At 43.3% G+C, this 15,760-nt stretch overlaps 1 protein-coding gene across 3 annotated transcripts in view; it reads right to left on the bottom strand.

Moving 5' to 3' along the window:
* Nucleotides 1–15,760, bottom strand: part of MAP2K5 (mitogen-activated protein kinase kinase 5) — a 134,443-nt gene that overhangs the window by 64,178 nt on the left and 54,505 nt on the right. For all 3 annotated transcript variants that reach the window (XM_035132287.2, XM_060282474.1, XM_035132289.2), the window contains exons 13-16: nucleotides 15,398–15,446; nucleotides 12,787–12,860; nucleotides 11,719–11,769; nucleotides 5,696–5,767 (exon numbers count right to left, since the gene is read on the bottom strand). In XM_035132287.2, coding sequence (XP_034988178.2) covers nucleotides 5,696–5,767; nucleotides 11,719–11,769; nucleotides 12,787–12,860; nucleotides 15,398–15,446 — 246 coding nt within the window. The remainder of the gene's footprint in view (nucleotides 1–5,695; nucleotides 5,768–11,718; nucleotides 11,770–12,786; nucleotides 12,861–15,397; nucleotides 15,447–15,760) is intronic.

Here is a 15,760-nt window from a genome sequence, read left to right as displayed (position 1 = left end):
TCCATCTAATGTGTTCAATTAACAACTACTTAAAATCTTCAAAGAAAGAATGGGGAAATAATGCCACTCTAAATGGGATTAGTTAATACTGACCTATCTTGCAGAAGCAGACACAGAATTAAAGAGGAGTGACAAGACAGCTTGAATTTCCAACAGTGAACTGAAAGCAACCACTGGCCATGACTTTCTATGGAAGCAGATAGGACCACATATCTACAGTGCAAGCTCTCTTTGCCTGGCACTGGAAATCTGAAAGGTGGGCATAATCAGTGCTGGATTTACATACAAGCTAAACAAGCTATAGCTTAGGGCCCCACTCTCTTGGGGCCCCCCAAAAAATTTTAAGGGAAAAAACCTGGATGTACATTTCCAAAATATAAGATAAAAAACAAATAAAATGGCTTTAGATACCTATGAGGTCCATAAATTACCATATAGCATATATTCAACACAAAAAACAGTGACAATTTTTTGTTGACAAAGGACAGCTGGACATATAAAGGGCCCCCATTACCTTCAGTAGCTTAGGGCTTCATCAAACGTAAATCCGGCCCTGGGCACAATGATTCCAGCAGCAAGTGTGATGCACATTGGGACCAGGGCCCTGCAACAAAGTAGCAGGACCCAGGACTATATGAAGTTGCCTTATACCGAATCAGACCAACTGGCCCATCTAGCTCAGTACTGCCTATACTGTACCAGTGTTTCCCAAACTTGGGTCTTCAGCTGTTTTTGGACTACAACTCCCATCATCCCTAGCTGGCAAGACCAGTGGTCAGGGATGATGTGAATTGTAGTCCAAAAACAACTGGAGACCGAAGTTTGGGAATGACCTACACTAATGGTCTTGCTCTCCAGGGTTTCGGGAGGAATATTTCCCAGTGTGACCTGGAAATTGAGTATGGGCCCTTCTGCATGCAAAACATGTGATCTACCACTGCAATACTGAGGGTTGCATTGTTTTAAGTCATTCGGAGCCAGTGATGGACACAAGGGCATTCCTAGATTATACTGTTATTGATAACGCTGAAGATAACTAATAATAATGATTTGCGAGCCAAGACCCCCCAGAAATTCCCAACCAATAACTCAGACCGACACGTTATTTTAGGTTTTTGTTTTGGCATAATTTTGGCCACAACTTTATTTAAAATTACAATTAATTTTGAGTGTTGGCCTTAGGCTTTGGTTAATCTTCTGCCCCACGGTGGGACAGGACCAGCTCTGACTTCCTGCAATAGGCAAGTCAAGTAAACACTGCATGGTGGAGGAGATAACTGAGCAACAGGCAATCTCCCCCTCCAGAAATGTTCCCCAAGGCTCGTGCTCTGTATAGGCCCCAGCCCCGCACCGTGCGGGGGTGTAAAGACTAGAGCCCCGGAGCCCCAGGATTCCTTTAACGGAATACTTCTATAAGAGCAACCACTGAGGGGCATGCACCTCCATGCGATGCCCCTCCCAAACTCATCAACCAAAGCCTAACCTGCCAACCCTAACAAGCTGTGACTATTGCTAAGCAGTAGGCGAAAAACCAAGTGGCAACAGCCAATCAGCCAAATGGAAAAAATTCCTACTGACCCCTGAATACAGGCAGTACCATAGCAAGGTCAACCTAAACCTGCAGGAAAAAAGGAGGTGGGCGGGAGGGAGATCAAATTCACTAGCAGGAATGGAGCTGAACCCCAGGGACGCTGACTATTTAAAAGATCCCCTTGTCAATCAAAATTGGATACATGCCATTCTCCCCAGAGACAGCCAGCCCCTCCAATCAGGTTCTCCCAATTAGCTTAAGCCCACCCCACACACACTCCGCCATTTCTGATAGGCCTGTTCGCAACTCTCACTAAATCCCTATGCGGGTTAATGAGTTTTGTATAACACTTTTTAGTGTAATACCATCAGCTGTTTTGTCACCCTGCCCCTGCATGGTATGTACTAGAAAAATGCCACTTTCTGGTGACCAGACAGAAATGGCAACATGGAGAAGAAGCTCAAACAAAACACCCCTAACAATCGTTGAAAAAAGCTCTGGGGAGGTTTTACAACACAAAGGAGACAACAGTGGTCCCAGCACAATATTACAGGACTCATAACTAGGTCCCAAGAGATGCCTCATGCCTTGCTTGTTGCTGTCCAATTTATCTTTTTTAATAGCACCAGGAAAGGGGGGAAACCCACCAACCCTCATGCTTCAGTTTTTGCAGCAAGAACATTTCAAGAAAGGCCAGCCACTTCAACCAAAACATTTCCCATGGAGATAAAGCAGCCCACCCCAAACTAATGTTAAGAGTACAGTCATACCTCGGTTTAAGTACGCTTCAGTTTGAGTACTTTCAGTTTAAGTACTCCGCGGACCCGTCTGGAACGGATTAATCCACTTTCCATTACTTTCAATGGGAAAGTTCGCTTCAGGTTAAGTACATTTCAGGTTAAGTACAGACTTCTGGAACCAATTGTGTACTTAAACCGAGGTACCACTGTACAAGAAAAGTCTAGTTGGAGCAGACTGGCGTCTGGCATTCTGTTCCTTCAGTCGCCACCCAGATGCCCCAGGGAAGACCTGAGTACAAAAAAGCTCTCCCCACCTGTATTTCCCAGCAACCGGCATTCAGAGGGATATTGCCTCTGATAGCAGAGACAGTACACAGCCATCGTGGCTAGTAATAGTAGTAGGATTTATTGGGAAATAAATTGTGAAAGGCTTAATTTTCAACCTGTACTGGGCCAGGACTTGCACCTCCAAGGAATTAACACCCTCCAAAGGAGAAGTCCCCCTACTGTGGGCTTGTCAGAGTGAACTGTAGCTTAGGGAGGCTTGATCATATGGTGCTGCCTAATACCATGTCAAACAACTGGTCCATTCAGCCAAGAACCATTTACTCGGCCTGGCTGCAGCTTTCCAAAGGCTCTGACAAACAATGTTTCTTCCCAGTCCTGGCAATGCCAGCAACTGAACCTGGGACCTTTCATGAGCAAAGCACATGCTCTACCACTAACTATAGCTTTCTCATGTATCTACATCTGCAATGTATGTAACACATTCTAAGCTTCCCTCTCTCTTCCATGGATTTTCTCAGATATTCTCTGGGTTAAAACCTGCATAAGGCCCATTTGCTGTTTGCTGTTTACTCCCCCTCCCCCTCAAAATAAAGTAGATTTAAGATACAATTGTGTCCTGCAGTTTCTTTTCCTTCAAGATGGAAGCAACCCAGTTATACACACTTTTTAAAAAGTGAGAATATAAACATGAAGGGTAGTTTAGGGTACACAATACTGAGCAAAATGGATAAATAGTCTGACTTAGTAGCAGGCAGATCCACACATTTTGCTCCAAGCTTAGAAGACTAAAATAAATTTCAGGTTGACAACAGAGTTCAAGCAGGCTCTGAAGCATTACTGCACTGCTGTCAGGCTGGGTTCTTTTCCCCTACACAACGATGCAAAGAGTAGCCTTTTTTAGGGCCTGGTAGGAGTGAGGAGAATGCATTAGCTGCTCAGAACAAATGGCCTCACATGTCTCAATTCTCTTTTTATTACCCTACCATATGTCTAATGAATCTACAGTATAGAAGTAGTCTATTGCCATATCCAGAAGAATATCAGCCATCCTCTATCTGGGGCCCTCCAGATGTTTTGGACTACAACTCCTATTAGCCTCAGGCAACACAGCCATTTGGAGTTGCGGTCCAAACATTTGCAGTGCAGGGCACCAGGTGGGGGAAGGTTGGTATAGATTGTTGCCCAGACTAGGATCAGCAGTTTTCCTGATTACCCCAGAAACTTTCAATATTAGATCTCAGCCCTGACACACATGAAGCAATTGTGCAGAAGAGAGTGCACCTGCTTTCACAGAATGCCTCAACCCACTGCATGCATGTGGGATCAAGGACTCTGACACATTTCTAAGCTCTGGCGTCCTTTCTTTTTCTGAATAAAAGAAGTGCAGAGAAAACCTCTTTAGCTTTATTACCCAAGGGATCTAAGGAACACACTAGCTCAATGACACAAAGTCTGGCTCAAAAGGGATGTTTGGAAATTCCAACATAAACTCCAGCTGTCCTCTCCAAATGCTCCCTGGCCCACCCCAGTGTCAACAGACAGTGTGACTTTAATGGTAATGACCTTGCATGGCTTCCTGGAGCATCACCTTCACCTTTCTAAAGCCATTTTCCCTCGCTCTCCTCATTTAACACATCACTCAAACCACTTCAATAAAACAACGATCATGTTGAGGAGAGGTCTCCGAGGAGCAGATGACACACCAATTAACAAAGCACACAGAGACAAATTGTTCCATGCTTCTGACTCAGGAGAGAAAAGCAAGCAGAAGGCGAAGAAGAGGAAAGGAAGTTTGTTCAAGAAGAGGCAATAAGCAGACCCTTCCTGTTCAAAGAGATGGCACTACCCAGGCCCAGGGTTCTTTGCACAAGCTATCTGGTGTTAAGTTTAACTATCTCCGCTATAGGACTCAAACATTTAGTTCAGATAAGCAGATTAGTTATCTGAAGTCATCATGCAGTGTTAGCAACAGGAAGCAGAAAGGGGCTCTCCCATTTTATCATAATAACTATGTTTGGTATGTCAAGATGAGAAATGAGCTTAACACATGGGATGGAGGTTCAGGTCAAGCCAAAGCCATAGGCCAGGTTTTGTAACATTCTGAATTATCCACATTATAATTGCAGTTGCAGCTAAGAGTAGATTACCACCCAGGTCATAAAGCATATTAATGATGGCCAGGATATACAAATTTTACTCATCATGCCAAAAAAACTTCAGGTGAACACTCTTAACTGCAACAGCAATACCTCAAAATGTTACAAAAACCTGGCCCATGTCTTTGGCCTGACCAAGATAGGCATGAGCTGAGCCCCCATTTCCTGCACCCTCCAGTTCTCTGGCACTGGAGTGGTCTATTTCACTTACCTAAGAAGCATGCCCAACCTAACATTTGGCAACCCAAGTTGCAGGCATGGAACAACAATAGAGACAGAAATGAAATCTAAGTTCATTCTATGGGCTGGATTCAACTAAGATGTTGTACTGGTGCAACTCCCTCTTGCACTCCCTCAAAAAAAACCCTGCATAACAGTGCAGGGAGAGGATGGGGAAATCAGTTCCCTCTGGCAAGCAGAAAAGCGTGTGTTGATAGAACAATGGCTTTAGCACAACATTGAATCCCACCCATAGGCGCTAGAAGAAGATGTAGCCAGTATGGGGTCTTTCCAACCTCAAGAGAAACTTCTTTCTGAAGAACAAATCCTTTCTAAATAAAACACAGAGACTAAACAATGGTTGTTTAATACTATTCAACATGCAAAATGATGCTCCAAAGTGCAGTCACTTTGTAATCTTAGTCCTAGTTCACAGGTTTACAAATCCCCCGCAAAGAATAGCCCTGTACGCCCATTAGCTTCCCAAATGGTGTGTGAGCTGGGCTATCCATGTTGATGCCTGGTCCTCTAGTAGCCCCCCTTTCCACAGGATGCCTCTCCCTCAAAAGAAGGGAGGGAGGGAGTGGTCCTCTGTGGCTTGGGCATCAACATGGATTACTTGGCTCACACGTTATTTCCCCCATACAAAAATTTCATATGCAGGATTTCTTTAAAAACACCCAAACCTGCATGAATCAGGAATCAAGACCCAATTGTGTTCTTTTTAAATAGTTGAAAAACAAACATATAAAGGCACCTACCTCCATGAAGGAAATCCCTAGGCTCCAAACATCAGAATGAATCCCATACTGCTCTCCTGAAATGCGTTCTGGCTGTAAAAAGCAAATGGGGAGAGATAACTGAACCTAATGAAATGTCCAGAAATAAAAACACAACCTTAATTAGAGAAGGAAAATGAAAACTCGGATTCTCAAATTTTGATAAAAATGTTTGAAAGCATGTACTCTGCTGAATTTATTTCAACAGCAAAAGCAGACTTTTAAGGACTTTTCTCTTCACTTTCCTAATTGGGACCCATAAGATAAGTTCTCATGTAGGTTATGTTGGCAGGAGAGGGAACAATCCTAGCTGCACAATCAGCGTATGAGTGGCAACTTTAGAGGGCAATTGTATCACAAGGATACAATGAGACGTGGAGTGGGACTTAAGAGGTGGAATTGGAAACGTTTGGGCAAGCAGCGCAACTGGCAGAGAGTGGAATGGTGATAAGCCAAAGGTTGCTTGGGCTTTGAGGACAGCATTCTTTTTCAGAGTGGAGCTGAGGAGCAAGGAAGCAAGCATGAAACATGTGGCCAGCTTGACTGGGGTGGGTTGTCAGAGCAGCAAAGTGTCGGTGGGGCATTTAGAATTGCAAACCAGGAGCCAATGGGATAGCAGAAAGTATACCACGCTTGACCCAGTTACTGCCCCAAAGGCAGCATGCCAGCCTCAGTTGTATGTACCTTTGTGAAGCATGGCCAAACTGCACTGTGCACTCTTGTGACATACAATACTGGATGGAGTTACAGCATCATGTGTAGCCTCACCTATTCAGGGCTAGCATTCATTGTGTTTCTGACTTCTCTTATACAGCACCAGGACCACCATTCTCTCATTGCAACTAAGCAGCCAAAATGTCACTGGGGAGGCTGCCCTCTCCAACTGCAGTACCCCTGAAAATGCTACCACAGGGCAACTTCCTGGGAGCTCCCTAAGAGCAGGCTTCACTATACGAACCCTTCAATAATACTATTTCTATCCCAGAGTCTCTGATAAAGTTATAATGAATGTACCCTTATAGAAAACAAAGCAATCAAAACAAAATTAGATGCCTTAAACTACTCAGGACATCACTTTCCCAACACTGCTCACATATGCATCTCTATTCTCACATCTGTCTTATGCAAGTTACTAGCATATCTGTATGAATGTGAGAAGCAAGCAAGGAGGTTGTCCACAGAAAACCAGCTCTTGTTTAACTGTTCCCAAGCTAATGCACATTGCAACCTGCAAATAAAAGAAGTTCAGCTCACACCAATTAGCGGCAAGTTTAATACCGCTTGAGACAGCAAGGAACGCAAAATAGCCAGCCAGCTCTTTTACTCAAAAGCTGTGCTCTAAGTATTGCCAAGGTCAAGTACAGTGTGAAATGCAACAATAAAAAGACTCGACAAGACTCTCTTTCCCACTGTGCTGTTAATGCACCTGTCTAGTTCAGGCACCTTGCACAACTCCTTTTCCCCTCCACTCTATAATAACCCAGAAGCCTTTAGAGAAAACAAACGCACCCAAATTAGTGCCAGTCGAACGTGCTCAAGGATGCTTCCTCTCAGCTGCTAATCCCAGGTCAGGAGCTTTTAGCGCCAAGTAAACGTTAAGTAAAAAACACAGACACAATGGCCTAAATGGTCTTTAAGACTCAGCCTTCTAGACAGTACAGAGGCAGAATCCTCCCAGAAGCAAAGCACACATAGAGAACAGACCACAGCACTTCTGAGCTGAGTCCCTATAAACAAAAGCAAAGCAGTAGCAGTGTTCTGGAAAGGCAAGCCTTTTCTGTCCTGAGCTTATCATGGGACTGTAGGGCTGAACTGGGGGTCTGGGAGGTTAGACTCTAGATCCCTCCACTGTCAGAGGCAGTATGCCTCTAAATACCTGTTACTGCGAATCACAAGTGGGGAGAGTGCTGCTGTACTCTCTCTCTCTTTTATCAGTATCTGTAAAATAATTTTTATTCATTTTACAATAACATATTAATAAATTCCATCTCAAATACCACTCTTATATACACATTTTGGCTGCTGTACTCTCAGGTCCTGCTGGCAGGTTTCCCATTGCAGCATCTGGTTGGCCAATCCGAGAACAGGATGCTGGACTAGTGGCCTGCATCAGCCTGATCCAGTAGGGATATCCTTATGGTTTTATGAAAAGCTAGTCAGGGAAGGGAACTACAGGCAGTTAATCCTGTAGAGCCAATTCCAGCTTCTGCCCTCCAGAGAGCTCCCAGGCCTGCTTCTCTTCCCTCAGTTTGTACAACCTGCCACTGAGGGCAGCAACCAGGCTCTCCAGACAGGCAATAATCTCCCCTCTGTCATGTACAGGGGCAACCTTGGTAGGGCTCATCTTAGGCCAGTTCTGGTAACAAACATTTCAGAAGTCCATAAATTACTCTCGAAAAGCACTTCACTTTCTCCTTTCTAATCTTCCTCTCAGAGTGGTTTCAGAGACTTGACAGCTATGTCAGTTGAAATGCCATCAAATCTGCGCAAGTACACATGTGTGCTGCAATTTTATAGGAGCAGCAAAAGGGGGAAGAGCACAGAATGTAATAGCGCTGCAGAATTTCACTTCCTAAAAACTTCCGTTAAAAACAGTTAAGTTCCTAGCCTTTATGGCTGCAAACACTTGCTAAGCAATGCCAGTTTGGACAGAGCACAATATTTCAGTGGTCTGCCTATCCCTTGCTCTTCTCTGTAACTTAGAAGTAGTAGAATAAATTATGCAAAATAATTTTTTTAAAAAAAACACAAATAAATTATGCAAATATGCTCAATTTGCATCATTCATACAGAACATAGCTTTCCTTAGGTCACAGTTTGAATTGCCTGGACACAGAATAAAGCTGTACCCACAGGTTTTTGGAATCTCTCTGCCACTCAACTTTGGAGGATTATGTATTATTATTACTTGCAACCTGAATTACTGGCATGTTTTCCTCCATACCTTGATTGAAATTTGGTTCCCACTAGGGAACAAGCAGAATGGCTCTGTGGGCAGATCAAACTGTCAGGTTGCCATCCCTGCTTCAGATCTGTTAGGGTAGGGATTTGTCTGCCTTTAACCTTTTTTCACAGTATAATTTTAAGCAACAATCATTCTATTAAGAAGAAGATTGATTCCAGGTAGGAACTTGTATCACAGTATCCATACAGCCATGTTGGTTAGGCACCAGCTTGCAAATTTGTTACAGTGAACTGCCAGCACCACAGCTGAAAGGCCAGAGGGAGGGCAAAAGCATCCTTGACAGGCAATGTTTCTGAGTTGCTTCCACGCCAGGTGACAGAAGGCCAGCCATGAGACACCTGATCCACCACGAAATGTGCCCCTCTGAACACCTCCTTGAGCAGAGAGCTTGAAGCAGTGGGTGGGTGGGGGGAGAAGGACAATTTCCTTCACTAATGAAGGTGCAGAAACGTTACTAACAAGAAAAAGCTGCTGCTCAACTCTTTGGAAAAGTGTGTGTATCCAAGGTAAGCTACTCCTGGTATAAATTTCACAAAGTGAAGCTTAGATATATGTGGGGACTGTTGCATCTGTTTTGTGTTACAAGCTCTTCTTAGTTTGAGACCAAGTCAATTGGCTTCTGCTGTTTGCATTCTGCTCAGTCCCATGTCAGCCCTCCAAACAACAAAGGCGCTGTAAGGAGCCCACAAAACAGTTACATCTGTCCATCTCATCTCCTGTGCACCAGATGGAACAGGATACAGTTCTGTCCCTCTCTTCGTTCCTAGTGTTATATGCATCCCCCCCTTTCTTTCAAGATTACACCAAAAAAAATCTGATGACTGGAAACAAATTCATTCAAGCAGCAAAGCAGTCCTAACAGAAGAACTGACAAAACATCTTACAGCTTTAATCCTCACTTTTTTCAATTAACAGATGGATGCATCACAGTCATCCGTAAACAATAAGAAAAGAAGTAATTTCTTTAATGCACACCTGGGAAATAGATGTGTAATCGAGGTTTGTACATTAAAAGGAATAATACAATTTAATTATTACAGCTATTTAAAGTCATCCAGAAGAAAAGCTGGAGTTGGGTAGAATAATTTGTTTGAAGTTCTCCTACTGCTTAAATCAGAGTGTTCCAGCTTCAGAGGAGATGTGGCAACCGGCAAGCAATACCTTTTAAGCCCCTTTACATATTTGCCATTCTGTACTTTAGGAGGTTAAGTGATCCAAATACATTGGCTAAAAAAATGTGAAGTGAATCAATGATTGCAAAAGAAAGAAAAAATAGTATCTGCAGTATTCACAATTCAAGATTACTCATATTCCTGCTTAGAGTGCAGGGAATCTTTCCTCTTTAAGCAGAAAGGTGGAGGCAATGGAGTGACAGCAATGACATCGCTCCTGAAAAGGGGGAACCTGCGCTCAAGGCATTTGGCAAACCCAACAAACCACCTTCATCTGTGGTGCCGGCAGAGTCCCAGAATGGCAGAGGCCAATCTCTGTCATTTGGACTAGCATTTGAGCAAAGAGCCTAGGGCTTGCCGATCAGAAGGTTGGCAGTTTGAATCCCTGCAATGGGGTGAGCTCCTGTTGTTTGGTCCCTGCTCCTGCCCACCTAGCAGTTTGAAAGCACGTCAAGTGCAAGTAGATAAACAGGTACCGCCCCGGTGGGAAGGTAAATGACGTTTCCGTGTGCTGCTCTGGTTCGCCAGAAGCGGCTTAGTCATGCTGGCCACCTGACCTGGAAGCTGTCTGCGGACAATTGCCGGCTCCCTTAGCCTATAGAGCGAGATGAGCGCACAACCCCAGAGTCATCTGCGACTGGACCTAATCGTCAGGGGTACCTTTACCTTTTTAACCTGTGCACATGCCCAAGCACAATTAAAAGTCACATATTCATAACCTCTATTCTCAAGATGCCCGGAACACTGAACTATATGCCAGAGGTAGGAATGGAATGAGGGCATGCACTAGAACAATGTTCCCCAACCTGGTGCCCCCAGCTGTTTCGGACTACATCTCCTATCAGCTTCAGCCAGAGGATGGCTGCACCTGAGCATGAACACCAGAAGGCAGGAACAACTGTTACAGCTGACCAGGCAAAAGCAAAAAGGCCAATCCATAGGCTTTATGCTGCCGACCATTTGCAGAGGCTGATCTCTCACACTTCTGTTCTCTTTAGTACCTGAAGAGGCACCAAAAAGCTTACTAGGAAAGTACTCGCTTAGCCTGTGAGGTTTCCTATCAAGGTCCTAGAGACTCTTAACAGCAGCAAGTCAAGAATTACAATCCACCCCCACCCCCTTGCCACCCCCCACCCTTCCTGCATAGCAACAGCCCACATGCTGCATAGCAACAGCCCACATGTTACCCCCACCCAAGAGCTTCAAATCACAACCAAGAATAATTTTTATTGGGTTCATGTTCTATTATTTCTGTATCACTTTCCCCAATATTTTTACAACCCCGAGTTACACTGAAGAAGCGGACAGGAACTTCCTGACAGTAAGAGCTGTTCGGCAGTAGAATTTGCTACCAAGGAGTGTGGTGGAGTCTCCTTTTCTGGAGGTCTTTAAGCAGAGGCTTGACAGGCATATGTCAAGAATGCTTTGATGGTGTTTCCTGCTTGGCAGGGGGTTGGACTGGATGGCCCTTGTGGTCTCTTCCAACTCTATGATTCTATGGCCTTCATGCTGAACTGAACACAAATCTCCCCAAATTAGGTGGATCTCTCATGAACCACACATGCTCCTTTTCTGCACACCCAAACCCCCTGTGCGCATGGAGCACCCACAGAGCTGCCTCATCCGTCAAAGGGAATGAGCTGACCTTGCAGGCACAGGAGTTTGGTATGTGCACTTTAGCTTTTTATATTACTACGGTATTCCTCATGTCACATTTTAAAAAATACTGTTTCCTTATTTCCATATCTGTTTACTAAGAAAGATTTAAGACACCTAACAGTAGAAGAAACTAAAAACTACAGACAAAACTGAGCAGCCCATCAAAGGCTATTTGTCTGCAACAGAAGTATCTGCATACATTTACTTACCGCCATATAAGCATTTGTCCCAACATACGTCTTGGCTATGGAATTCACCAGCTATCAGACAAAACAGCCTGTTAGAGCCATATAAAGATAATGTGGGAATAAAACGGGCAATTATTCCTCATTTAACCTACAATCATTCCATGTATAAATCAGCTAAAAATTATATAAAGTGTGTATGTGTGTGTGAGGAAACAAATTTGCCTGTGAAGGCATTAAAAATGATTAAATCTCTCTTTCCTTTTGAACAAGGGCCCTAATTTAAAACAACCACAGTATTTCACTTTATGGCAGATAACCTTAAAGACAATTCTCTTTTAAACAGGATGCTTCGAGATTTTAGTGCTCCACCAACCAGTTGGATATAAATAGTCAATTGGAAGGAGGGTTTTATTTTATTTTATTTTCAGCACATCCAGTCAGCTGTCCTCCTCCCCCCACTGTCAGCTGGCTCAAGATGTGAATAAAGCCACCTTCATTATCAGGCTGGAATGAACACTAAATATGCTGGAGGGACAACAGACTTTGACAACGTATAATGCAGCAGTGACCTTCTCTTTGGTCCTCATGTTTGGCTGGGAGGAAAGGTGGCTACAATTCAATTCAACATTGCAGCAAGCTCATGGGTCAGTATCACAGAGGTTCTCAAGGGAAGCCCAAAATGGAAATTAATTAAAATTTGTGCTGCACATTGTTGAAGCCCACCACCATTGTTGCTCCCAATATTAATTTTTACTGTGGGCCAGTTGGGCTCCCCAGGCGATCCTCCCGCTCTGCCCTCCCTTTTGTTTGATCCAAACGCTTTCAGAGCCAAGCTGCATATCAATGAAGTTTGCTATTCGTAAGTAGTAATTACAATATCAGCAGTTTTTACTGTCATTAAACAATGAACAATCATATTCTGATGAAGAAAAGTCACCAGGAGATTAAAAAAAGAGAGAAAAGGGATGAATCCCCATTCCCAGCAGAGCCAAGCTTGCTTGCAAGGGGCTCTGCTTGTCTTGTGGCCAGTCTGGAAAACATGAGCTAACAGGAGGGATATATATGAAAGAGCAGAAGAAACGAAGGTACCTGTGTGCTGACCCCAAAGTCACATAACTTGACTTGGCCTCTTGTGTTCACCAACATATTTGAGGGCTTCACATCTGTAAGGGGACAGCAACACATGATAAGGAAGCAAAGCCATACAGCATTCACACTACATTAAATATAGTTTACTATATATAGCTTATCATTTAAAAAGGGACAAAGTTTTGTGGCTGCTGTACTAAGTTTATTTGAAACACACACACACACCTGTGCTTGCAGGCTTAGGGCTCATCCACACTCATATGGGACTCATATTTTGATCGTATTATGTACCAATTAATTCTCCAATGCCTAAGAGCTTTTCTTGTTGTTCTGCGGCTGTGCCTTCCAAAAAACCCAATCTTATCTGCTGAGCCAGACCTTATAATTTGCATTAGTCACTGGACCCAGTTTTCCCCTTGAACCCACCCACAAATGCATTTGGCTTTCTGAAGGTTGCCCAGAAGGTCCCCACCTCTAAGCTAAACGCATGGCATGCAGTTGTGCTGGGGGTGGAGATTTACATTCTTCAAAAATGTCCCAAATAGGGGCCATAAGCTCTTGGGTAGGGTGCGTGTTTTGCCATCTCTGCTCTAGAGTGAGATTTATCTAAATCTTAAAAACAGACAGAGAGTGGAAACAATTTCCAGAGGAAAAGCATTAATCAACAGAGAGTACTGTAGTACCTTAAAAAACTAATAGATAAAGGGACCCCTGACCATTAGGTCCAGTCGTGACCGACTTTGGGGTTGCGGTGCTCATCTCGCGTTATTGGCCGAGGGAGCTGGTGTACAGCTTCCAGGTCATGTGGCCAGCATGACAAAGCCGCTTCTGGCGAACCAGAGCAACACACGGAAACGCCGTTTACCTTCCCGCTTGGAGCGGTACCTATTTATCTACTTGCACTTGACGTGCTTTCGAACTGTTAGGTGGGCAGGAGCTGGGACCGAGCAACGGGAGCTCACCCCGTCGAGGGGATTCAAACTGCTGACCTTCTGATTGGCAAGCCCTAGGCTCTGTGGTTTAACCCACAGCACCACCCACATCCCAAAAGACTAATACATTGCCACAATAAAAATTGCTAGCCTTTTAGGTGCAACAAGACTCTTCATTAATTGTGGAAAACCAACCAGGCAACATAATATCAACCACAATTTTTATTGGAATTTTTTCTTAATGTACCTTTATTTCTTCAAGAAAATAAACAAACAACCTAGAGAAAGCTGTGTGTGTGTGTGTGTGTGTGTGTGTGTGTGTGTGTGTGTGTGTACAATGTTCTCCCAGAGCATCTGTTTTGTGATTAATACTTCCCATTTTGAATGTGGAAGAATTTAAACAAGAGCCAAAATGGAACATTATGTGCCCATCATCACAAGTGTTTCCTTAATACCAATTATTTATATGAGACAAGCCTTATGGAGGATGAACAGATGCCTTTTCATTCCACCTCCATCTGAGCTATTTTCTACCAGGCTACTGGATAAATGGCATGTGGGCAACTCTTTTCTAGCTGTTACAAAAATGTCAAGGAGAGGGTCAAAAAGTTGAATGCAGTTGCCTTATTCAATACCAAATAGATATTTTAAAAATCCATTTTATTCAAAATATTTTAAAAAAACAAAAGCCACCCTCTCCACTTGAATTGCACGCAAGCATTAGAGTGCAGAATTCCAAAGTTCAAGGAAACTGAGCAATACAAAACCCTGTTTGAAATGTGAATTGCTAAGAGATAATTATCAGCAGCAACATATCTACCTATGAATGTATGTTTCACCACCCCCTGTGCATTAGCAGTTACAGCAGACAAATCGTTGCTGCTGTTCTGACCCTGGTTGCCTGCTCCCTCTGGAGGATGCTGGCTATTCTAAGAGCTCAAGGGTGGGTTCACAAATTAGCTCATTTAAAGATCATATGGCTGCTTCAGTAGGACTATCTCTGCTTTGCAAAATCTGCAGTTTGAGGGTTCACACTGGATAGTTTTCATTCTGCATATCAGGCACTGATGGTGGATTGGGGTGCTCCAGTTGAAAAGGCCAGGCTGATACATCAGCAAGAGAAGTTTGTCACCATGGGATGCATCTGTCATATTTCTCACCTGTACATCAAGTGGGACATCCATTTGGGAGGCCCTGGTGACTGGTCAATACCCAGAAGAAGCCAATCAGCTCCAAAGCAGGGAATAATGAACTACAATACTAGGACCTGAACAGCTGCTGTAAGGTGCCAAATCACAACTATATGGCTCACATACCACTCTGAGAAATTATTCTTGATGGGTGCATAGCCAGAGAAATGTCAAAATGTAAATTGCTTTTCATCTTTTCATTTGCTTTGGATGATATTTATAATATTTCAGTCATCATCAACAATTTCCACTCCCACAATTTTCAGCTTTGTTCCAAAACCCCGAATCCCATCCCAGACTGTGCTTATATGCACCAAGCCAAATGTTAACTTTATGCAACCGATGAAGTAGGTTGCTGCCTTAAAAAACAAAAACAAAAAACCCTTCATTCTACCTGTTAATCTTGAATACATCGCAGGGATTCCTTTTCTGAAACTAAACAAACTATTATATGCACGAGAAAAATGCAAAAACAAATCCACAACTCACCTCTATGTAAAATTTTTAAACTCCATAAATATGTAAGGCCTTTAACAACCTGCAAACAGGAGAGAGAAAGGAATGCTTGAAGGTATGGATTTTCATTTTCTAGAGCTAAAACTGGAATCTACCATGATATAAAAATCACAAGCAAAAGAATTCAGATTTTGGCCACCTTTGAGGAAATGTATACTTTATCTATTTTTCCTCCCTTTGAGGATCAAAATTATCAGCCACTAATAGCTTTTTAAAATTAATAATAATAATAATAATAATTTTTATTTATTTATACCCCTCCCTTCCCGGTTCAGAAACCGGGCTCAGGGCAGCTAACAACAAATTTAAAACACGTAATTATGATACAACATAAGA

Source organism: Zootoca vivipara, chromosome 14 (assembly GCF_963506605.1).
Source record: "Zootoca vivipara chromosome 14, rZooViv1.1, whole genome shotgun sequence".
NCBI classification, from domain to species: Eukaryota; Metazoa; Chordata; class Lepidosauria; order Squamata; family Lacertidae; genus Zootoca; species Zootoca vivipara.
This window is presented reverse-complemented; position numbering and strand designations above follow the sequence as displayed.